Source organism: Poecilia mexicana, unplaced genomic scaffold (assembly GCF_051168715.1).
Source record: "Poecilia mexicana isolate PSO_F unplaced genomic scaffold, ASM5116871v1 scaffold_16, whole genome shotgun sequence".
Lineage (NCBI taxonomy): Eukaryota > Metazoa > Chordata > Actinopteri > Cyprinodontiformes > Poeciliidae > Poecilia > Poecilia mexicana.
Window position 1 is genome coordinate 30,913,877 of NW_028263385.1, and position 25,922 is coordinate 30,939,798.

The 25,922-nt window shown below is 38.6% G+C and overlaps 1 protein-coding gene and 1 long non-coding RNA gene across 3 annotated transcripts in view; both read left to right on the forward strand.

Annotated features, from left to right (window-relative positions):
* The first annotated feature begins 629 nt into the window (after positions 1–629).
* Positions 630–1,776, forward strand: LOC148155193 (uncharacterized). The gene is made up of 2 exons (XR_015765683.1): positions 630–1,007; positions 1,245–1,776. It is a non-coding gene; the product is annotated as an uncharacterized LOC148155193 (long non-coding RNA).
* A 1,984-nt stretch (positions 1,777–3,760) lies between these two features.
* LOC106913261 (aldehyde dehydrogenase, mitochondrial-like) overlaps positions 3,761–25,922 on the forward strand; it is a 65,165-nt gene continuing 43,003 nt past the window's right edge. The window contains exon 1 of one of the 2 annotated variants that reach the window (XM_088013807.1): positions 3,761–3,950. In XM_088013807.1, coding sequence (XP_087869933.1) covers positions 3,837–3,950 — 114 coding nt within the window. In that variant the 5' untranslated portion in view covers positions 3,761–3,836. The remainder of the gene's footprint in view (positions 3,951–25,922) is intronic. The other variant, XM_088013806.1, reaches the window with a different exon arrangement.

Here is a 25,922-nt window from a genome sequence, read left to right on the forward strand (position 1 = left end):
TCTGTTTTTCAGTGGGAGTCTGAATGTTTTGAGGCTTGGGCTGATCACGTTGTCCTTGGGAGCGGGGTCGGTGGAGCCGTTTTGGTTCCAGCTGCTTGTTTGCTATTCTTTGGCGGAGGAGGTGTTGAAGTTGAAGGTGGGTTTCGGCTCAGAGCCGGCCACGCTGTTTCGTCCAGGTGAGGGTTTCTCCCTGTTAGTCGTCTCATGGGATCTGCAGTGAGACTTTTGTTTCGGCTTGGTGCCCTGAACGTTCCAGGGTGAGCTGCTTGGTGCGGGGTGTACGACCTCTCCGCTGGTTTGAGGAAGAGTTGTTTCATTTCCACAGGTAGCCATTGTTAAATATCATATTTTATTTGGTTAAGAAGCCAATTGCACTGTGAACAAATTACTTCTTATAAATGTTCGTACCCTACAGGGACCCTGTAGCTCCTTCCTGAGCTCAGAGGTCTAAACTCATGGAAAAAGAGGATGGATGCTACCTACTAAAATATTCATTGTCATCTTAGTTAAGATAGAGCTTTTTGTGAGTTCACTGCATTTTTGCCTGTCATTGAAACAATTCTTAAAAGTTTGTCTTTTGGTCTGCAGCTCATGTGACTATCAGCCAGAGTGTAAGCAAGCTCTATAGAGCTTTGGAGCGTGACGTCACTGCTCTAGTCGGAGGGGTATCAGCGCCATCTTAGGGGTCCATAGACAACAGTCTCGCAGTATAAAAAAAAACAGTCTCGCAGATTTTTTCAATCCAAGTTACTTAAAATAATTTAGCTATGGTACGAACTTGCTACGTTATTGTCTGTAATGTCCGATCACACGACTGAAACGGTAAAAGGATATAAGACGGACTTTGGTTTCACTATTATCCTGCTTGGAAACAACGTGAGGAGGCTAAGCTATCGGTGCTAACGAAAAGAAGACGAATGTCCTGGTATCAGCGGTGACACGTCTTGATATCACGTTCTCCAAAATCCCCAGATACCTACAAGTTTCCTCCAGACATTTCCTTTCTGGTGAGTGTCTAAATTTGCTTTGTTGGTTTTGTGTCACAATGTTGTTCTATGATTTTGTCCGAGTGTTCTTACGTTCAGTTTCTGTTGTTTAGCTCGGGCTAATATTGTTTATGTAGCATAGTCCGAGTTTTGTCAGTGGACATCGAGGTTATTACATTATTGTGAAGTAAACTATTTTACTAGTGTTATCAAATTTACAGCTTTAATAGCGATGTGTTCTGATATGTCCTCTTAAAGGCAAACCGACGTATGAAATGGATGAGCTCAATCCTGACTGGGGTCCAGTGCAGAATGTGGGTCACTGAGGTAAACGCCACAACATCGGACCGACATGCGCGTCAATTAAAGAGGCGATACAGCAAAACCATCAACAGGTTACTGAGACTGATTTCATTATTTACCCCAGAAGAGGTAAATAATGAAAACACAGTAGCAGAGGCAACAGAAGAGGAGCAAGTTGGAGAGGCTGAGGAGGAAGGAACCCCAGCAGAGGAGCTCAGCAAGGCTGCAGACTCTGAAGAGGAACAGGAACCATTTGTGTTGAAATACAGTTGGAAGTGGCTGTTCTCTCATTTAATAATTTAATGTATTAAACATTCATGAATCGTTTGATTCAAGCACTTCAAGTTGCATGTAAACGTGAAGAAAAGAATCACATTTTAAGTAACAATTTGATATTTAAATATTCAGGTAATAAACATACATGTAATGAGATTATATTTTTAAATAAATATTTTATGTGATTAAAGTAAACAATTATATAATCAGACATCTGTCAAGACACTGGGTTTTTGGGTTTGTTTTGCTTTTCATTTTATTAACTTTGTGTTTCAATTCACTTAAGTGGTTCATGGTATTTAGTGTAGTTAGAATAATATTATTGCTTTTCCTTGTTTGTCTGAGTCCATGTCAAGCCTTCTTTAATGACTATTCTATTTTATCCTTCTAGTTATTTCTTATTTCAGCCTCCCTGCAGGGTTTCTAGTAATGTTTATTTCTTAATTTGATCACCATAGGTTCAGTTATTGTTCCATGTCTGAGTCTGTATCTTTCTGTGTCATTCTAGTTGGGTTATTTCTTTGTTTAGATCTTCTAGTTTCTCTTGCTCTGTTCCTTAGTTCTTATTGTTAGATCAGCCTTGTTTCTACATCCACATAAAGTAAGTCCACTGCCTGCTGCATTTGTGTCCACCGCCACATCATGACACAAACCAGATGAAAGAGCCCATCTTTAAACATTTAATGTGTAATTAAACAATAAAGGTGACAAATTTTATGAAATAGACCACACTTTGATAAATATTTGTTGTATTTAACATATTTCAGGTAAGTGAACATGTAATGACATAGATCCTGGCCTAGAATTTTATGCAATTGAACATTACGGGTAACAAGTGATGATCATCTGAGGTAATACATTTTATGAATTTTCTTTTTTTTTAAATATAATTCTGGTTAAAAAAGGGGTCAAAATGGAATAAAAATATGCCTAATCTATAGTTTAATAGAATAATTGTACACAGATTTTGAGTTAATAGGTTACATGGCCTACAAGCTAAGAAAAATAAAAAATTTTGACTGCAGAAATAGCTAAAAAATATATAAAAGGTGTTCAAATGTAATAAAGGTGAGTGTGCCTCATCTATACAATCTAGTAGAACAATTTCAAGCAGATTGAGTTAATGGGACACAATTTGGAAGCTACTGAAGAAAACATTTAATATTAAAATTATTGAATATGACTTAAAATTTTAATAGAAGATGGTGTGCCTCGTGTAATAGCATGAATGTCCACTTTTTGGTATCAGTTGGTCACAAGACAAAGCATTTATGCACAGGAGTGTTCGGAAATTGACAGCAGCAATGTGAAACTCCGAGCGCTTGTGGAGAGACTTAAGAACAGCTGGCCGAAATTAGCGTTCATAAATCGGATCAACCTTGAGCTGAACGTCTCTTACTCCGTGGAGCTCGGTTTATCCAGTATCCAACTTGAAAACAACTTTACTGCGGTTGGTAACACAATGAAAACACCGGTGTTCTGAATAGTTTGTTTTGGTCTGTGGACCCCAGACATGGCGCCGAGCGACGAAAACGTCATATCCTGTGACGTCAACTCCAAAGCTCTATTGGGCTAACCCCAAGACCACTAAATCTTCTTAAGAGATAGATACTTTGTGAGCATTTCTTAAAAATATAGTTTTTTCAGTAAAGTTGAGCTGACTGTCCAGGAATGACCCTTGATATTTAAAATTTGCCAGTTTAAACAGGTTGGCCATCGAGTGAAACTGGCTCCACTTTGAGGTTTGGTTTAGATTATTTAATTAGAAAATGAAGAAAGTATGGTGTTTTATTAGAACATTTTGCTTTTACGGTGCAAGTAATGCCGGAATTAATCATTAACAATAAAGATTTTGCGGTATTCTAATTTAGTTACGTATGTTAGTTGCGTTACCACCCCACGTCACTAGAGGCAGGAGACCCCCAAAAATGCAAGTAAGGAACTGATTTAGAAGTACTGAGAAAGCTACAAAATGTATTAAGAACTATGAGTTGTGCAGAAATAATATAGGAGAAGTTCAAACGTATGCTGAGAGTGGAACTCCTTCCAAAAGATCAATATGTCACAGATTTCAAAAGAAAATAAAACGGGAGACCACCGCAGATGATATAGGAAATAGCGCCCCCTTCATTTCCGGAACGCACTCTTCCCATTTCCAAATATGGTTTGGGTCTGTCGTGCAGCCCGTCCCCGCCCCTTTCTGTTTGCTGCAACCATGTACTTAGTCTGATCCGCATTCTCCGTGGGTTGATCCGTGCAGGAAGACTCATCATGCTCCGTACCGTGCTTTCCCGGGGTATTACTAGCCTGATCCGACCTTCAGTCTGCTACTATGGGACCGCTGTTCCGGTTCCGAGCGCTCAGCCTGAGGTCCATTTCAACAAGGTAACGTTAGCAGCTGCTGGACAGGAAACAAACTACAAACTGCAAAAATACTGCGTGGCTCCAAATTGGACTGAACCACAGTCTGGATAGTTGGTGCAGTAAGGAGTTAATGTTGCGGCAGCGAACTGCAATGTTTCTGATTTGAGTTAAGCAAATATTTCTGGAGAAACATGTTGAGGGTAGACGAGAGGTCAGAAGTTCAAATTCCAACCCGGTTGTTTGTGGAAACGCCCACTGCAGGTAAAGTTAGGTAGAGGAGTAGCGGTGCGCAGGAACTGCTCCCAGTTTTCAGGTTTACCCGCTCAGGTTAGAGCCACGATTATTCTTTCTTGTAAAGTAAAATTATTGACTGTGTGTCAGGATTGGCAAGAAGAAACAAATGTGGTTCCAATTATGAACAGCAGTAGTCGCAGTGGGAAAATTTTAGCTTGACCTATTTTTATTGTTTTAACAAAAAGTCTAATCCAGCCTGCAGAGTCACATTATGTTCGATTTTAATCCTTATTGTGGTGTAGATTTATTGAATTTATAAACAAAGTTTAATCTGAATTTACTTGTGCTTGTTTCTTTAATGATTCCTTGTTTTCAAAATAAAATCTCCGTCTGGTTAAAACCAAGGCCAGGTAACAGAACAGGTGTTCTAAGTGCTACCATCAAAACGCATATCGATGCTACGACACATACTGCTTACTCAGGAGATTTCTTGTCCATACATCCTACCTGTGGAAGTTTTTATTTTATTTTTTATTTTTATTGAAAATACAAGAACAACAATGACGAGCTCAAACAACATGTCAATAACAAGCATTACAAAACCTAAATATCACAACTTTTGGTTACAGAGACTAGAACAAAGTGCTAAAATTAGTGGAAAAACATAAAAAAAAGTTAAATAAAATTAATAAGAGACATGTTAGGGGGCTACTAACTGAAAATCTTCCATTAACTCATACAATTTTATTGTGTTTAAATTCTGCATCTTTCTCTGACATCTTTTAAAAAAGGAAAGTTCATTTTTGAGAGCAGTGATTGAGAGCATAGCGACATTTACCGTGTTTTTGTGTTAAAAGATGTTAAGTAGACAAGAAAAGTAAAAATACTACTGGGTAATTTACATGTTACGGGAAAACATCACCAGTGAAACAATGTTTAAACCCACAACTAGTCTTAAAAACAAGAAATCAAAAAACACAATTAAAATGAATATCAATTATTTGCACTTCTGTTTAATCCAAATTAAGTCAGCAGCTCCATCAGGCCCCCCAAGGGCTTCAGGGGCCCCATAAATGGTATTTTATCACAGACCACAGATGCATAAATGTAACATTTGTTTATTGAGATTATCAATGCTGCTAAATTTGATTTAATGGTTTCAGCATACATAAATTAAAAGATTTTAAATTTTTTTAACATTTATATGTAAGATTTTAAGGAGCTGGGAAGTTTACTTTGTAAGAGTTTAAAGAACAATATTCATAGTTAGATTGTTTTGTTGCCATAGCAACAATCTGATGCTGTGAGTTTAATCTTTAAGTTTGAGTTCTATTTGTTCACAAATACAAATTAGTAAACGGCAATTGTAACTGATTGCTTTTTAGGTTGGCCAATTAAACTACTCCTCCTCTCCCAGATATCACTAAATCTAACAGAAGCTGTAAGAGATGCTGATGTTTTTATCAGGAAGAGGGGCCCCTAAGTCAAATTCTGCTCAAGGCCTCAAACAGCCTTGAGTTAAACCCTTGAGCCCTGCATGAGTTAAACCTGCTGCACTACGCAGAGATGCGCAACAAAAGGGAGATTTAATTCAATGCTACTAATGTGGCTTTAGTAGCTCTTTCATTTCGTGTCTGTTGAGTTTTTAACAAGGGGACACAGAAACTATTTTCATTGGTCCAGTTTATGGGACAAGTTTCTCAGATCTCCGCACACATTAACTCTGACTAAATGGACAAAGCATTTGATATGGTTTGATGCTTCGTAACCGGAAAAAATAATACTAAAAAAAATAAAATAAAATATAAAACCATTGTGACTGCAAGGTGAGCGCGAAAGCTCCTCACCGGGCTGAACCTGCATGATGAGGTTGGCGTTGGGTTAACCACTAAAGCTCCGCCCAACCGGAAACCCCTACATAAACTTCATCAGCGCAGACAGAGCAGGGCGCTGGGCAGCGTGTTGAGATGGAAAAGTCACACAAAATTTTTTGTCTACAAATATAAATCATTCTTGCCTCTCGCTCAATGCACCTCTGAAAGAGACTACAAGTTATTCCTGCGGTTCACATAGAGATACCCAACCAGAACTAATGCAGCGGGGTTTTAAACTCCTACCTTGATCAAAACCTCTAGAAAGAAACATAATTCTTCATAGGGGGTTGTTGTAAATATCCATACAGGTCAGCCTGTGTCTAGTTTGAGTGAAAGGAGCCGCGCGCGATCCACGCTGAGGTAAACTTAATCCAGCAGCTGCAGCAGATCGAGGCAACCCGGAGAGGCGCCAGCAGTGTGATTGGTCCGACTTTAAATGCATAAACTATAAACCTATCTTTCAAACATTTGAATTCAAACATAATTCAAACATTTTTTCTTTGATGGATAAGAAAAAATCTATCAAATGTTCGGTTTATCTGAACATTCAGTTCAGATAAACCGAACTGAATGTTTTGTAAAGAAATAAAATCCACATTTATTGCTTTAGAAGACAGAAAGTTACGAAATTGATCCCATAAGTTTGATACTTCTTTACATTCTTAAAACAAATGTTTAGTTGTTTCCAACTGAGTTGTACAAAAACCACAATTCTCTACATTAAAATTAAACTTCTCTATTAAGAATTAATTTGAAGAATATATTTATTTATTATTTTAAAATGTAATTCTTTATATTTAGGAGAAATTGGGAATATCAAATAATTATTCCTAATCTTGACCATCATAGATTTGTTAAATTTTTGTAAGAGAACTGTGCTTTTTGTTCTTCCTGAGTAAATATTTATTGAATACTGATTCAAAAACCTGTTGCTGCATTTATTATCTCTAAGGTCCACAGTTTGAATCTTATGGAGTCTTGGAATGGTGAAATTAGATAAATTGTTTTTAACTGACAGAATGAGGACATCAGGGATTCCTACCTGTGGAAGTTTCTCTTTTATTTAGTCAAAAATGGCAGTAACCTTTATTTTATTTTATACCTGACTTTCATTAAGCTGCTGTATTACTTCATATTTTAAATTTACATGACAGGCAGCTTGTAAACATTTCTACATGGCTTTAGATTGCAGTGTCGTTACTACTGTAAACAAGTAATTGCTTGGAGTCAACCACTTTAATCAGGACAAAATAGGTCGTTTGTGGACTATGTTGTCCCTATACGTCAAGATGTTATGTATATGTTTAATTACACTTTTTTGTTAAACCGCGCTAAATGGAACATGTTGGTAGAGAGGTTCTGGTGCATCGACATCCTCTACCGACTTACCAGGTAGGATTTTATGATGAAGGGTCTTTAGTGCATCAATATGTGTTACTTCTGTATTTCACGAAACATAGGAAATTCAAATACAGGTAATTGGTTCTACAAAATGTGCTATCTAAGTATTTTATTAAAGTTGGGTATTCTCATGAAAGGATTAAGTGCACCAACAAATGCTACCGCTATGTTTTCTAAAGGTAGATGAAGGGATTTGATGCAACAGAAAGTGCTACTCTGTACAAGTGGGATATGCCAATTTACCGATTTAAGGTTTTAGTACATGTACAATACTGCTATATTTTATAAAGATAAGATATTCTAATAACAGTATTAGTGCATACATCTGCGATAGCTTTTCATTTTAAAGGATATTCTGATGAAGGATGTGATACTGTTGTGGTTTCGTCATGTTTATAACTTGTTAATTTAAGCATAACTCCTAAGTTACCTGATGATGATAGTTAACATTAACACAACCTGATATAGTTTTCGGTTTGTAAACATGACTGTAGCACTTTTAGACGCATAGCACCGTAAGATAGCCATAGCTACCTAGCCGCACTATGGCAGGAAAAGCTGACGATGTAGCACAAATGGTCAGAACAGATCGCACTTCCACTCTTGTTCCGCCCCTGTGTTCTTCTAATGCGCGTTCATGTTGAAGGGTTTGAGTGCGTAGTGTGTCCCAGGTTCTCCACATCCACCCTTTGCTCCGCCCATTTTGGGTACCATTTCTGCCCTTGTGCAAAGTCTGCATTTCTACAGCCTTGAGCGAAGTGTATTACCCACAATTCATTACTTTTGGGTTAAAAGGTGGAATTATGGCAATGTTTTGTTTTTTCCATCTTTATAGAAAATTAAAAGAAAATAGCATGACAAGGTCCACATTAGTAATGAAAAAAAAAGGTTTCAGACTAACTGAGCAGAAAAAAGAAGAAATAAAAAAGAATAGTCACAAACTGTGGGAAGTAAAACAAAATGTCACAAATGCAAGACAAATTTCAGATCTTAAATTAAGATATTAACATATTGACATAAAGATTGGGCTTTGTGATGTTGCAACATTGAAGCGCTCTCTTTAAAATAAAAAATTTTCACTTTAAAAATGGAGTTGATTTTTAGAAAGCAGTATCTGTGAATAAAACTTGACCAGAGGATTAAGTTAGTATCATAATTTAACTCTTCATCCCGTTAGAAGACCAGATTTTATTATATTAAAATTTAAATATAGAATAGATTTCTTGTGTAATATCCACTTTTGAAAATCTTTCTAAAAACATTAATGAAGTTCAAATTGAAAATAGGTGCATTGTCTTAAAATCTCAGTCACAAAACCCACAGGAATTATTTATTTTGAATTTCTTTTGCAGAAAGTCATTATAGGGAAATTTTTTAAACATAATTATGAAATTAACATTTTTTGTGGGGGTGGAATAAAAAGCTATCGTTTTCTTCAGAGATATGATTTTTAAACAGTTGTTTTCTTCTCACACTAGAGGAGAAGAAAACTGATGTCAGAGTTTTTGATGAATTTCTTGTTACATTTTTGGTCTATAAAGTCGCATTCATAGTTTCTTTTAAAAAGGACATTTCAGTTCCATTATTGTCTTTATTTTTCATATTAGCATCAGGACTTTATATGTATATAAAGGTCCTTCTCAAAAAATTAGCATATTTTGATAAAATTCATTATTTTCCATAATATAATGATAAAAATTAAATTGTCATATATTTTAGATTCATTGCACACCAACTGAAATATTTCAGGTCTTTTATTGTTTTAATTTTGATGATTTTGGCAAACAGCTCATGAAAACCCAAAATCCCTGTCTCAAAAAATTAGAATATTATGAAAAGGTTCTCTGAACGAGCAATAAAAATAATCATCTGAATCAACAAAGTAACTCTAAACACCTGAAAAAGATTCCTGAGGCCTTTAAAAACTCCCAGCCTGGTTCGTTACTCAAAACCGCAATCATGGGTCAGATTGCTGACCTGACTGCTGTCCAGAAGGCCATCACTGACATCCTCAAGCAAGAGGGTGAGAAACAGAAAGAAATTTCTGAACGAATCGGCTGTTTGCAGAGTGTTATATCAAGGCACCTCAGTGGGAAGTCAGTAGGAAGGAAAAAGTGTGGCAGAAAACGCTGCACAACGAGAAGAGGTGACCGGACCCTGAGGAAGATTGTGGAGAAGGGCCGATTCCAGACCTTGGGGGAAGCAGTGGACTGAGTCTGGAGTAGAAACATCCAGAGCCACTGTGCACAGGCGTGTGCAGGAAATGGGCTACAGGTGCCGCATTCCCCAGGTCAAAGGTCAAGCCACTTTTGAACCAGAAACAGCGGCAGAAGCGCCTGACCTGGGCTACAGAGAAGCAGCACTTTGGACCACTGTTGTTCAGTGGTCCAAAGTACTTTTTTCAGATGAAAGCAAACTTTGCATGTCATTCAGAAATCAAAGTGCCAGACTCTGGAGGAAGACTGGGGAGAAGGAAATGCCAAAATGCCAGAAGTCCAGTGTCAAGTACCCACAGTCAGTGATGGTCTGGGTGCCATGTCAGCTGCTGGTGTTGGTCCACTGGGTTTTATCAAGGGCAGGATCAATGCAGCAGCTATCAGAAGATTTTGGAGCACTTTATGCTTCCATCTGCTGAAAAGCTTTATGGAGATGAAGATTTAATTTTTCAGCACAACCTGGCACCTGCTCACAGTGCCAAACCACTGGTATTACTGACCATGGTGTTATTGTGCTCAGTTGGCCTGCCAACTCTCCTGACCTGAACCCCATAGAGAATCTGAGGGATATTGTGAAGAGAAAGTTGAGAGATGCAAGACCCAACACTCTGGATGAGCTTAAAGCCGCTATCGAAGCATCCTGGGCCTCCATAACACCTCAGCAGAGCCACAGGCTGATTGCCTCCATGCCACGCCGCATTGAAGCAGTCATTTCTGCAAAAGGATTCCCGACCAAGTATTGAGTGCATAACTGAACATAATTATTTGAAGGTTGACATTTTTGGTATTAAAACACTTTTCTTATATTGGTTGGATGAAATATGCTAATTTTTTGAGATAGGAATTTTGGGTTTTCATGAGCTATATGCCAAAATCATCAGTATTAAAACAACAAAAGACCTGAAATATTTCAGTTGGTGTGTAATGAATCTAAAATATATGACAGTTTAATTTCTATCTTTACATTATGGAAAATAATGAACTTTATCACAATATCCTAATTTTTTGAGAAGGACCTGTATATGTGTGTGTATGTTGTTGCATGAACACTGCTCCGATCAGGTTTGTTGCTTCCAATATCGATCCCCATGAGGCCGATCTTTGCCGATCACCTGGACTGGCTGTTAATTTTTTCCTTTAGGTATAATACTCCTATGTGATCTGGCAATAAATTCACCTAATGTAGACAAAATTACAAAATATTTGCAGGCACAGTACAGCAGCTACTTAATCAAAAGGACAACTGAAAAACCCACAATCAGTAAAATAATAACAGTAAGGTTGTGTTGAGAACGAGAGTCTCAATCGATGAATCATAATTTGTATTGACACACGGAGCATAAAATCAGCCAAGAAAAGCATTCAGACTTTACTTATTTTATTAACTTTCAGCGCTGAAAGGAGACGCTTTACCATTACATCCGAGAAGAGTTTCTAAAAAAGTCTGTGCAGCGTCTGAGGAGAAAGAGGAGGGTAGCTGATTATATGAACTGAAGACACTCCCTGAAATCACACCATGTCTCTGTGGCCTGATAAGTTTCTGTTTCTCGTGAGAAATGGACCTTGGTGTCTAACAGAATCAAAAATGTAACTCTTTACTATGGGCCCTTTGTCTAACAGCGTGTGACTCTTTCTCGGCCTTGGTAAAGCATCTCAACACATGATAGTAATCATAATGATTTAACTAATTTACTAATCTCAACACCCCCTGTTAGGCTCTAAAAGAGCCCAAAAAGGAGAAAACAAACCCTAGAGTAGACACTGTCCCTTCCGGAAAACATCCCCCGAGGCTTTTACAAATGTTGACATACATTTGATCATTTCAGTCATTGATGTTGTCTTTCATTCATGTCATTTCATCTCATTTCATTTCATTTCAATTTTGGGGGTAAAAACGGACAGGGCACCCCTATGCCTCTTAGGCGGTGGATCGAAACCACAATGTCCCTCTTACAGTCTAATGAAGAACACGTAAAGAAATAAAATTGTTAAAGGATGTTAGAGTGTTAAATTTGGAGGAACATAAGCCAACCCTCCATGGCATGACTGTTTTGTGTTTTGTTTTTTTGTAGAAGAAAATATTTTTTCAGTTTTGTCAGAGCTTCATCATCTGTAATTACACATTAATCATAAAGTCGGACCATTACATTTTCTGGAACCAAATATTATTATTACCTTTATGTTGCTTGTTATTTATTTATTATTTCTTTTTGTTACCTCAGGTCAACGTCATGCCATAGAAGGGCGATGAACTATTAAAGAACAAAGTCTGAAAATTTTTTTTAAAAAGAATAAATGTGAAATTTTATGAAAATATAAAATGGGTGAAGTGTTAGGAGGATATAATTTTCATCTTTAAAGTAAAAAAGTATTAAACTTATATTCACCAAGTTGTTAGAGTTAAATTGAATAGAATGTTAGGATGATATTTCAAACTTAATAAAATGCAAAAATGAATAAAGTGTTAGGTTAATATTTAAAATGAATAGAATGTAAAAGGTAGATATTACTTAAAACTTAAAAAAGTAAAATTAGAAATGTTAAGGTACTATCCTTTAAAGTCAATGAAGTGACAATGAGTAATGAGTAAAACAATGTGTTAGTTTCAATAAACCCAACTTGTTGAAAATTTCAATGTAATATTTAAAAGTTAATGAACTACAGAAAGGATGCAATGTTAAACAAAATGAAATGGTAAGAAAAGCTTAGAAGTTTCTGAGTATTGAAAGGCACAGAACAATGAACACATTCATAAAACATCAAATCAATAAAGTAAATCAGGATTAAAGGCAGTACACTCAAAATATACTGGCATGATTAAACTAGGATTAAAAGTAAGTAAAAATGTTTTCTGATTAAACTTTAATCATTGTAATGAAATCAAATCACTGCAGTCTCTCTATAACGAGACCTTTCAACGTCAAATCAGTTTCTGCGTGTGTCCAGATGTAGAGCCGGCGCAGCTCGATAGGAAACCCCGACAGTGCCTGGAAGGCTTCAGTGTGGCGTTTCGGCTTTAACTCGGTCCACCAATTGTGGAAGGCGCCCACAGTCTCACACCCCGGCACACCCAGAAAGGATTGGACTTCATTCTGCAACAGAAAAAACACAACAAAAGGCGAAATCAATGGATTATATAAAGAACATTAAAGTGAATGAAAAAATCTTGTTTTGTCACTAGATACTAGTACTGCCCTTATACTATAGAAAGCTGGAGTTCACGGTCATCTTTAGGTTCTGGGAAAACATCTGATAGGCAGGTGGGGTTCTATTGGTACCGCTGCCCTTCTCTATGTTGGAAGTGATGCACTGGACAGCCGAGGACCTCAGGCAGGGAACAGCAGCATCCACAGGTGATGAGGAGAGCAAGGAAGGTTCTTTAAGATTCTGCATCATCTGATTAGTAAATATAATGTTCTTTTTTTTTATTTAAAGGCTGCTCCTTGAAGCTGAAGATCAAGTTTTTTTTTGTTTTTTTTTCTTTTTCTCATACTAAGCCAATAGAGCATCAATATATCAGTAACATCTGTTATTTCAGTTCTCCTCTCAATAATAGCTAAAGAAATGCTTAAAGTCAGTAACACCTTGTACATTTCAACCTTCAAAAATAACTTTGCTTGTTTTAAGTGTTGGCATATTCATAGGATCAGACAAAATCAGAAACCAAACAAAAAAATCATGTAAAAGATCAGATTATGAAATAAATGTGCAAAACTGCCCACAGTCATGTTTTATCAAAGAAATATCATTTGAAATGTATATAAGATTATCCCTAATAGAAACGTTACCAGAAATCTTAAACCATACATAAATGTTTTGCTTTTGTTATTTTAATTAACTTCAGTCAAATAGTCCTCATTTAACAAGAAGTAACCCGCTACACTAAAGGCTTGTAAAGTATCAATAGTGTGAAAAGTTTATGATACGTGTTAAATTAAGATCCCTTGTACTCTATTGCATTCGTGTAATAAGAGACAACCTTATTTTGTCTCAGACCAAAAACTGTAAATTATGATTATGAAAAATGTTTAGGCATTATTACCTTGGATCAACAATTACACATAGAACTAGATTCTTTTTTATTCTGTCAATCCTTTTGACCTGCTTTAATCAGTTCCATAATTGCTCATTTGTAAATCCCAATTTAGACCAATTTTTATGTGAATCCTCATATTTTCTTCCCATTTTAAACCCTCAAAGAATGATTAGCCTGTTTTTTATACAAGAATAAAGTTAACCCTGTCACTCCATATTTAACTGACTTATTTTATTCTCATCATGGTTTTTAAATCCCATAAGTTCAACAATTTTAACCTTTGAACAATTTGTTCTCTTGAAACCCTTCTATAGAATGTTTACTTAACTGAATTACCCTCTTTTGTAGCGTTGATCATATTTATCAATGTTTTTGGCAGTTTTGGGGAGAAATTTGATACAACTAGATTTATTAAATGATATAATGTTCAGGTTAGACCTTTCTGCATGACTTGGTTAAACAAATAATTTTGAATTATAGCAAGAGAGAAGCAGCAATCAAACAATTTAAAATCTTGACATCATTGTTAATTTTCATGTATTCAATTCAGAATATTCAGTATTACTTGAGAAACTCATTCAAATAGTTAAAACATTTGTGAATTTTGATTTAACCTGTTTTATATTTTGCTGAGGCCCAAAACTGAAAAATTTCTCAATATATTAGATTAACTCAGAATTTGCTTGAATAGAGTGATTCCATGCATCGCATGAGAAACTGTCCATCTGTGTGAAAATTTCCACAGCGTAGGGAGGTGCCATCAGGAAATGCAACAGTTAGTCCATCAGCGGAACACAACACTGTAGCTCCCATTTTTATCAGTAAGTCTCTTCCTAATAGATTAACTGGAGTTGTGGGAGAATTCACGAAGGAGTGTTTCATGTGCTGATTACCCAATGTGAAGGACAAAGGCGTAGTGAATGGCAGACTCTGTTCAGTCCCTGAGAACCCTGTTAAAGATACTGTTCGTGATGCCAGACAAAGAGGGGGGCAGAGTTCAGTGTGGAATGTGTGGCGCCGGTGTCGACCAGGAAGTCTGTGTTCCTCCCCTCCACCGTGGCTAACTCAGAATTTGCTTGAATAGAGTAATTCCATGCATCTCCCCCTGTTTCTGTATCAGACACTGTTTAGTGTTTCGGTACAGAAACTCCTAAGAAACCTACGCAAATCATTTAGCCCAAATTTGCTTTCATTGCTAACTGGAACAGTTGGACGTAATTTAACCAGGGTGTTTACACCTCAGTGAAAGAATTTAATAGTTGATTGAAAATATGTGCAGTAAACCCATAATTTGGTTGAGCAATTTTCCAAAGATTAGATTTTCCTAAGATTTGAAATGGATTCCAAATAAATTTAAGTCATAACTTGAAATAATAGTCTTTATATTTGTAGCCACTGTAATTTGAACCAACTAGAACTTAGACTATCCTTTTTTGTATTTGAAGTGTGGTCGGATGTGCTTTTGTAAATCAGGAAATTAACAATTTTACCAACTTTTATCCTGTTTCAATCGTTGTCCTGCTGGAGGAGAGAAACATCTTAGCCCGATGTTGGACAATCAGAGTTATAATCATTCAGGCAAACAAAATATTTCTGTAAACTGCAGAGAGTTCTAACACCCTGCTGCACCGTTAACTTATTCTGGGGGTCAAGTAGCAGAGGTCAGAGTGCAAAGGCAGTAGATAATGAATTTGCTGTAAATAAACTTAAGGTGAGAAAAAGAGGCATCACAAAATTCAAAAATTCTAGAAAAATCATTAAGAGCTACAAAGTTTCGTTGGCAGCCATTTTGTCTCCAACCTGTAGACTGAGGGAAATCCCAGGACCAACCATGGCAACAGACAGGACCGCCTCCGAGTCTCAGTCTGACTTTACATGTGATGTTCCATTTGCCCCATCAGAATCTGTCCAGGGCAGCATTCAGTCCCGCTGTGCAGAAAAATCTGGACCAAGTATGTGGCCCCCCTTGTGTGGGAGAGACGGAGAGATACAGCAGATGAATCATTGTTTTCAAACCTCCGTCTCACGTCGGGCAGAAGCTGTTGGTCTTCTGCCATAGGAGACCCTCAGAAATGACGCCTGGGTCTCATCCTTTAGCCAGGTGTTTCCTCAGAGATCACAGTCAGACATCCAATGCGAGATCCTGTAGGCTGCAATCCGCCTTCAGGTGACAACAGGAAAATTCAATCCAACCTCACTGACCTCTGTAGAAGGTGTAAGAATCGTCCAGTAGGTCTTTGCTCTCAGACAGCAGTTCAGCAGAAGATGGTGCAATTCATGTGTAGAAAGTGCAAATGTCCAAGTCAGCGTGGCTAAGAACAGCGGAGGCCCCTACAAAAACCCGGCCCCTACAGTCCGTCAGACCACAGGAAGCAGAACTGCTAGAGTAAAACACAAAGTAAATTAAGAAAATAAAAGTGTATGCCACCTTTTGCTCACATAATTATAAATTAAATGTCTTTTCTTTAGCTTGTGATGTAGATGAAGAGTTGGCTCTTTATTTTGTTTCCTTTTTTTTTGTTTCAGCCAGGCTCAGGGTCACTGGAGCTGCTCAGATAAGATCCACTGCCTCGGTCTCTGAGCTCCAAAGAGAGAGAGAAATAGAAATGCGTTAAGATGATTCACCCTCAGATGTTTCAGAATTAACCGATTATGGAATCAACTCCTCTCAAAATTAAACTCTCAAAGATCATTAAAAATGTAAACCAAATTTAGTATTTCAGCTACATACACTTTTCAGAAATTGGTTATTCAAATGCATATTTAAAATAATTAATTCAATAGTGTCCAGTTTTACACAAAAGCATCCTTGTGATAATGCCACGCTTAATGAAAATGTTACCATTATCCTGATATCTTTCAAAACAGCTGAGTGTTGTATTTATGTATTGTTAAAAAATTGTTCACATTTTATCTGAATTTTTCCCCGTGTCCCCTCAGGGGCTCCGTAAAAGTTTATAGTACTTTTAACCAAAGTTTTCTTACTGACAACAATTACATCCAACTGTAACTTTATAAAATTAAAATTAGAGGTGATGCAGGAAATTCATGAATATTTAAATAAACATGGCATAGATATTGATTGAAGCTATTCAGTTTTACATTACCAATTTTAATTTAGTAAGATCTTCTCTATGACTCTGTATTTCAGTCATGCAGGAAGGTACAGTATAAGAGCTCATTAAATAATGTCAAATGAATACATTCATAATTAACCATATCTATAAACCGACTAGGAATTAGAGTCTATTTCTTCTCTGCCCCCTGTTGATATAATTTAAAAATTTGAAAGCAATTTTGCATGTTACTATTCTCCAAAACTAAAATATTCCAGGGTGTCACAAGTTTTCCAAATCTTCTGTCTAAAATTCTAAATGTTCTAAATGTAAAGATTTATCAGAAATTTTTTATGTTTATAATTTATGTTTATAATTTATCATTTCCCCCTTTTGTTTTCTTATGTAAATAGAAAACAAACAAAATATTGTTCAGATTCTCTTTTTTTTTTTACATATGTCTAAAATGTCCAACTGAAACTGAACTGCAAAGGCCAAAAGTTTCATTATTTTAAAGAGTTCAGATCAGAATTTGGATTGCTTTCCTAGAAAGCAGTGTCAATGTTCTGTGTGAACCGACAAAAGACAAATTGATCAATTTAGGCAGAGGAGCAAAAGATGTAGACAAAAATTATGCAGTACTGTAAGATGTCTTTGCGTTTCAAATCAAATGTTTTGTTGGACTTGGATTCGTGTATTAATTCAATTAAAATTTAAGGCACACAGATGTTGTGAGCCATTTGTTGTCCAATCAGTTTGTTTTTACATAATCAATTATCATATCCACTTTAAAAGTTTCATCATGTCCAATTTGTGCCTTTCTACCAAGACACGCATGTGTTTCGAAATCAACAGTTAGTTCAGTTAGTAAATTAGTTAGTTGTTAGAAAAAATAAAAACAATAATATTAATAAAAATGAAAAGAAAAAGAAAAATGTCAAACTAAATGAAGCAGTCTTGTAATAAATGCTATCTGGTTTTAAATCTAAGCTGAAATGTGATTATTCCTTTTCCAACATATCATTTCCCATTTTGAAGTAAGGTAACCGAATTATCTGGATTTAGAATCATACATTGTCTTTGAGACAAGAATGTTTTGTAATGAACCTTAATTGAATCTGGAGCTGTTTCATAATCACCTTTTAATTCATACAAATATTCATATTTATTTACCAATTCTGTTCCCTCTTTAGACATTTTAAGGTGACCAAGTTTCACATAAAAAGAAATCCTGTTTTTGATAAGATAATAAAGAGAGACAAATTTTGATTAATCCATGATAAAGTTCAACTCTGCTATAAACCTCATTTTTAAAGTTTCATTAAGTTCAAATTTAAACCCATCAACAGCTAAGCAAAAATTTCTAGAATTTCAACACATTAGATGTCACTTTATTTTGTTTACAATTTTACCTGTTATGTAATTTCGTTCATCCTTCATACAGTTAATTTTACCACATGTGAATTTTAGTGATTTGTGCAGGATTAGTTTAGTTTCAATAAGTTTTCCCTTTGTGTCATTTATTGCTTCCAGCCAATATTTCCCCAAAGGCTGTCTAACAGGTCGCCTCCTTTCTTCTGCACCAGGTATTCTACCCCCTTTTCTTGTTTTTCTCTTTCCCCCTTATTTTGATATTCATCACCCTCTGTCAAATAAGTTATTAATGCTTCTATTTGCTCACCGAGCGCAATCCATGGCCCGATGCCCCACTTTGGATCATATTTTTCCTTTTCAAGTTCACCCTCCATTTGTTTAGGTTCAAAATTTAGGTTCAAAAAAATCACCTCTTCTCTCTTTTCTCCTTTTTTTTTTTTTTTTTTTTTTTAGTTTTGCTCGCACGGCGGCGAGGAAATCAAACACAGTAGAAAATCAAACCCAGCAAACAAAATCAAAAACCTCTCACAGATTATAATTTCCCAATCTTGACCATGGTTTTAAAACACATTGCAATAAACATAACATTTAAACACATAACGTCTGCTCAGCGGCAGAAGCTTACACACACAGCTGACAGACACACACACAGCTGACAGACACACACACAGCTGACAGACACACACACAGCTGACAGACACACACACAGCTGACAGACACACACACAGCTGACAGACACACAGAAATGGATCCACGCTTTTCAGCTCCTATTTTTGTCCTCTTTTTAACACTTATTACACTACAGAGGATCAGATTGCGATCAACCTTTATCTTATTCTCTTATCTTTTTTCCTATGGTGGACCCCTCTCAACACTTTTGTGTTTCTTGAGCAAGTCACAGATTGGCTAACGCGTTATTTTTAGAGGGCAGCACTCCCCAAGGATAAAACCGACAAAACCTAGTCTTTCCCTTCCCCGCGTCCGGGGGAGGTCGGAGACGACCAGTTCTCACTATAGCGCCAATCGACCTTTAAACCTAATTTCTTTAAACCTAAAAGCTACTTTTTCTTTAAACCTAAAAGCTACTTAGTTTCTCCACACCTAAATTTACTTTGTCTTGTCTATACTCCTATGAACAGTTAAACATGTAGACAGGCCAGTGGAACACAATTTGAACAGAAATGTAAAAGCAATATGAAATTTAGACAAACCTGGGAAACAGTACAGACAACGGCTGATAACTGAAATTTATACAGACCTGAGAAACAGTACAGTGGTGTATATTAAGGAACAAGTGTCCTTACCTTTTATTTGGGCCCTACACCAGAGTACTGTTCCGGAAAGTCTGCGCCTAAACGGCCAGTCCAATAATTGTGTCAACACAAAACCATCCTCTGCTACCAACTGTTGAGAACGAGAGTCTCAATCGATGAATCATAATTTGTATTGACACACGGAGCATAAAATCAGCCAAGAAAAGCATTCAGACTTTACTTATTTTATTAACTTTCAGCGCTGAAAGGAGACGCTTTACCATTACATCCGAGAAGAGTTTCTAAAAAAGTCTGTGCAGCGTCTGAGGAGAAGGAGGAGGGTAGCTGATTATATGAACTGAAGACACTGCCTGAAATCACACCATGCCTCTGTGGTCTGATAAGTTTCTGTTTCCTGTGAGAAATTGACCTTGGTGTCTAACAGAATCAAAAATGTAACTCTTTACTATGGGCCCTTTGTCTAACAGCGTGTGACTCTTTCTCGGCCTTGGTAAAGCATCTCAACACATGATAGTAATCATAATGATTTAACTAATTTACTAATCTCAACAGTTGTCAGTACCATAAATTATGCATAAGTCAAATTTATCTCAACACTGCCGATATCAAATAATGTCAAGAAAAAAATAAATATCAGTCAAATGCAGGTTGCATCAAAATAATAATGCCAATACTGAGTTAATGAATCAAAACTTCCTGAGAGCTTGGCTAGCTGATTAATGCTGGTTCTGATTTGCTGGTTGTGACTGAGCTGAGTAAGGGTTAGGGCTAGAACAGAGATCAGGTCATGAGGTCTCCAAGATGATGGATATGAGATCATCGGTCCAAGTAGTCAGCTAATGAGACAGGCACAGCAACAAAGCTAGCCAATGCAAACACACCAAAAGGGTGGATAAAGCCTTTATAAGGTGGGTGCAACAGAGGAATCTTTGGTTGGATCCTTCAGGCAGCTTCGAGCCAAGATCGAGATGGACAAAGAACTCTGCAGCTGAAGAAGAGCCGGAGCCACAGAGCCGAAGACTGTTCTGCACATGGGGACCAACCCGTTAGCCCCGCAACATGTGGCTTCAAATTGCACTTCTCTCATCAGCTGGGTTCGAGACCCCAAAGACAAAGATAAAGAACAAAGGCAAAGAACAAAGGCAAAGATGAAGAACTGGTGTGTTCCTTCCATGAGACCAGCTCGTCTACATCTCGATGGACCAGAAAGATCATGAGACGAGGAGAAAGGAACTACAAGACAAGAAGCTGAGGACCGCTACGTGCATGAGGAAGTCACCCTGAGGCCCGAGATCTGCCGCTCTGACTCGGTACTCTTCCTGTACTGGGAGCCTCCTGCTGCTGCAACACCTTTTTCATCATCAGGCCAGTTCTGGGGTTCAAGATGCCAAACTCCGTTCCTCTCTCTCAAAGTTTCCCATTTTTAGTTCACAGTGTCAGCATTAGGGAAAGATAGACTAGATTATTGATTTTACTTAATTGATTATTTCTGTTACTGATTTAAACTGTACTGACCCTTGCAAAATTGCCTTACTAATAAAATAATTAGCATTAAGAAAATCTAAAAGATGTTGTGGACATTCAGTTAATGAGTCACCTTAAAGTTCTTTGATGGTTGTAAAATAGCTATGAAGTTTGATTCTGGGAGGAGAAGGTGGAAAATGTTTTATAGGTTGCTTTTAGCCAAAACAACACCTTTGGGACTCGCCTGAGTCACTAAAACCTACCTGGTTCAGTAACAAGTGCAAGTTGTAATAGTGAGGGATCAGTTGCTGAGGACTTTGGATCAAGGAACCCCCCCCCCACTTCCATTAAAATATGACTCTATTCTCTGTTCCTATGAATGTTTTGTTTTATTAAAAAGCACTGTTTCATTGTCCATGTTTAGCGGAATAAACACGTGTATGTGGGTAGCTATTCGGACTGAGAGTGACACAAGTTTGGACAGTGATCAGTTTCGAACAGGCGCTTAGGGCAGCCTCGGGTCGGAAGGGTCCTAAGTTTCGAAGAAGAAGAAAAGATAGCGAATAGTGTAACGCACGGATCGATGAATGTGTTTTGAATGTTCAGAAAAAAAGAAGTATAGGAAATTTACAACCACCGCATTTCTCAACACCACTTTTGTTCGAGTGTGCAACACAATATTGGAGGTTCCACCGAGATTTATTAACGCCTTGTCGCGGGACTCTCGTGGAGGGATGCTAACTGGAGCAAGTAGCGGCGGGAGCACGCTTTCACTGCGCGCGACCGACATGGAGGAGTTGGTAGAGACTGCCTCTCTCAACTTGCAGTTGGATCAGCTCAGAGAGGTGTGTGCAGAAGCTAAAATCCAAAGCGGACATTCTGTAACTAGGCGAGCGTTAATACGATTAATAACAGAGTCCATTGATGCTACGGTTAACGATGAAGAGGAGGAGCTGGCGCGGTGCTATCTGCAGAGAATGTGGAAATCAATTGAACAGATATCACAACATTCTGAAGTTTCTGCTGAGGAGGAGGCAACGTGCAACACACCACAAAGCACCCAGGCTGCAACGGAACAAATGGACTTGGCCGAAAAATACTCACAGCTCCACCTTAACAACCAAGTGTTGCAGGAGGAAATACGGAGGGTAAATGAACACATAAAGGGTAAGCCTCAGAGAACAGTGGGTGAAAATGTGATGTCAACCACAGCGAATAGGCTTTCAGAAGTGACCATACGGAGGGAATTTAAAATATGTGGTCAGATAGGGGAAAAAGGTCAGAAAGACAGGCTCTCATACACAAACTTAATGCATCAGATTGAAAGAGGCCTGAGTAAAGGACACAGTGATGTTGAAGTAATAGAAGCTGTAATCAAATCAGTCAGCCCTGGTTTGAGCATTCGTGACATGCTTGAAATAAACATGATCTGACTCTACCCTAGCTGAAAGCAATTCTAAAGGGACATTTTAAAGAGGATAGTTCCATGGATATCTACCAAAGACTGATAAATATCTCCCAGGACAGTCGGGAATCCTCCCAAAACTTCCTCTTCAGAGCAATCGAACTGAAAGAGAGGCTGCTGCTTCCTTCAAGAGAAGTAGATGCAGATGAGCAGTACAGCCCCCCCGACTTCATTCAGAGGAAATTCCTGAGATCAGTCAGTACTGGACTGTTGAGTGACAACATAAAGTTTCAGCTGAAGCCTTACCTTGATGATCAAGCTGTGACAGATGAGACTCTTATTGAAAAAGATGAATGAGGCTGCAAGTGTGGATTCAGAACAACAGTCCAAACAGAGGAAAAGCTACAACACTAAAACTCCAAAAGTCAACGAGCTACAAACAGAAATGCAGTTCAGACAGCAAAACCAGGCTGCATCTAATACCAGTTTGGCAATCCAAGAACAGTCAGCTGAAGTGGTGAAGCAAAAGAACCGTAAAACATCGGCACCCATCAGTTCAAGGGAGTCAGAGCTATGTGAAACAGTAAGGCTGCTCTGGGAAGAAATCGCTCAAATCAAGAAAAGCATAACCAGCTCTCAGTCTACTCACCAAGCAAGAAGGAATGTTAAAAGGGGATGCAAAGGATGTGAAGAGCACAACATGAGTGATCAATGTGAACATTGTTTTAAGTGTGGACAATTGGGACACTTCTCCAGGGGTTGCAGGGGACCCAAAAGGTTGACTGTGAAACCCGATGGCATGAATGTGAACATGCAGACCTCCTTACACTCACAACATCACACAGTGGTGCAAGGAGAAGCTGAGGAAAAGGTGTATGAGCGGCTCTGTGAACGAATTAAACAGCTGGAGGCGCAAGTGGAAATGGATGAGAAAGCGAAAAAAATCGTAGGTTCCACTTATGCCAGTCACCTCTCCATACATCATCACACCAAGCTGAGAGCTCTAATAGGAAATAAGTGTATGGTGGACTGTTTCTTTGAGGATGTTCCAACCAAGGCGTTGTGGGATACCGGCTCACAGGTCACCATCATAAATGAAAGCCTGAGGAGATCCCAGCTTCCCCACATCAAGTTACGCAGCACAGGTGAGCTCCTGGAGGAGGGAGAGACTTTGGTTGGGAAAGCAGCAAATCAGACCCCCATTCCCTTTGCAGGTTGGGTGGAAGTAAAATTCAAACTAGGATCAAAGGGAGGCCTGAATTCAGAACTGCTGGTGCCAGTACTCGTCTCTAATGAGCCTGGAGTGGCTGAGCCACCAATCATTGGATACAATGTTATTGAACATTTAGTAAAGAATGGCATGGAGCACCACCCTGGTGTCACATCTATAGCAGTAAAAGAGGCTTTCTCATTTGACTGCAAAAAGGCAGATGTGTTAATTCACCTAGTAAAACAGCTCACCAAAATAATGAGGAAGCTATAGTGAAAATTGGACGTCTAAAAACAGTGATTCCTGCGGGTCAGACCAAAGAAGTGAAGTGTAGTGTGAGGATGGGTCCCCTCTCAAAAAGACAGGAAGTACTGTTTGAGCCTGAGCTGGTCCCAAAATGGCCTGAGGGTTTGAACATCTTAAAAACAGTGGTCTGCCTGAAGACAGGAAACCGGTCAGCAGTATCAATTCCAGTCACAAACGACACTCATTCAGATATTGCGCTGATACCCCGCACTGTAGGGGGATACTTGCAGCAGATTAAAGCAGTTTATCCAGTAGCAGCCAGACCTATTGGTGCAAGTGAAAAGAAAACAGAGATAATCTCACCTGCCAGTGGCCGCAACTGTCCAGCTTCCGATGAACCACATGGAGAACACAGAGAGCCTGAGGCATCCAAACATGATCTGTGGGACCCGCCAGTGCCCATTGACCACCTGACTCCTGAGCAGCAAGAAGATGTAAGGAGGATCCTTCATGAGGAGTGTAATGCATTTTCTAAGGATGAGCATGATGTGTGGTGCATCCCATCCCTGCAGTTAAAAATCAGGCTGAGCGGCACAACCCCAGTAAGACGGACTTATACATCTGTCCCCAAACCGCTTCTTAAGGAGGTGAAGGAATATCTGGAAGACCTACTGAACAGAGGTTGGATTCAAAAATCTAGATCTCCACATTCATCACCCATAGTTTGTGTGGGCAAGAAAGATGGGAGCCTCCGCTTGTGCGTGGATTATCGTGAGCTGAACCGGAAATCTATTCCGGATCGTCATTCCATCCCTCGAGTGCAGGATATGCTTAATAACCTGAGTGGAAGTGCATGGTTCTCTGTCTTGGACCAGGGCAAGGCATACCATCAGGGTTTCCTGGAGGAGAGTAGCAGACCACTGACCGCATTCATAACACCTTGGGGGTTATATGAGTGGATCAGGATTCCCTTTGGCCTGTCCTCGGCTCCAGCAGAGTTCCAGCGCAGTATGGAGGAGTGCCTCGCAGGTCTTAGGGATGAAACATCTCAGCCATATTTGGATGAGAATCTGGTCCACAGCCAGTCGTTTGAGAATCATCTATGCGACATGAGAGAGGTGCTGCGTCGTTATCAGACTCATGGAGTGAAATTAACGCCAAGAAAATGTGAAATATTCAAAGATAAGGTGAAGTTTCTGGGAAAGATTGTGTCCAAGGATGGCTACTGCATGGATCCTGCTGAGATCACACCAGTACAAGCACTCAAAGACCGCATAACAAAAACAGTGGGTGATTTGAGGAAAATGTTGGGCTTCCTATCATACTATCGTCCATATATTCCCAACTTCTTGCGCACTGCTAAGTCCCTGTACAGCCTGTTGTGTACAGAAAAGAAACCTGGAAAGGTAGTGAAAGGAGGAGGGTCAAAAACAAACAAGGGAAGGCACAAAACCTCAGACCAGCTTCCCTCAAGCCATCCAATCGAATGAACAAAGCGTCATAAGGATGTTCTCTGCCAGCTGTTGGAGGATTTACTGTCTCCTCCACTATTAGGTTACCCTGACTTTGAGAAACCATTTGTATTGCACTGTGATGCCTCTCAAGAAGGCCTCGGTGCAGTGTTGTACCAGAAACAGCAAGGCAAACATGTGGTCATAGGTTATGGGTCAAGAACACTAACTTCACCAGAAAAGACTTACCACCTCCATTCTGGAAAGTTAGTTCTTAGCAATGAAGTGGGCGATCTGTGAACGATTTATTATGCACCCTCTTTTGTTATCTATACGGACAATAACCCTTTAACCTACGTTTTAACATCAGCCAAGCTAAATGCCACCACACACCGCTGGATAGCTGAACTAGCAGACTTTAACTTCTCCATCAAGTATCGACCGGGGAAAGTGAATGGGGATGCAGACGGGTTGTCAAGGATGCTCCTGGATATGGAGGAGTACATGCGGACATGCGTCCAGGAGATGGAGCCAGAGGTAATTTCCTCTGTCACACAATCAGTCCAGCTAACATCCCATGATCAAGAGCCGTGGTTGTGTCCTGAAGTCATGTCAGCCTGCAATGATGAAGAACAGGAACACATAACACCAACAGTGGCCAAAATACCACCAGAGGACCTCAGAAAAGCACAGGAAGAGGATTTGATGATTGGAAAGGTGCGTGAGTTTGTGATGAGAAAACAATGGCCCCG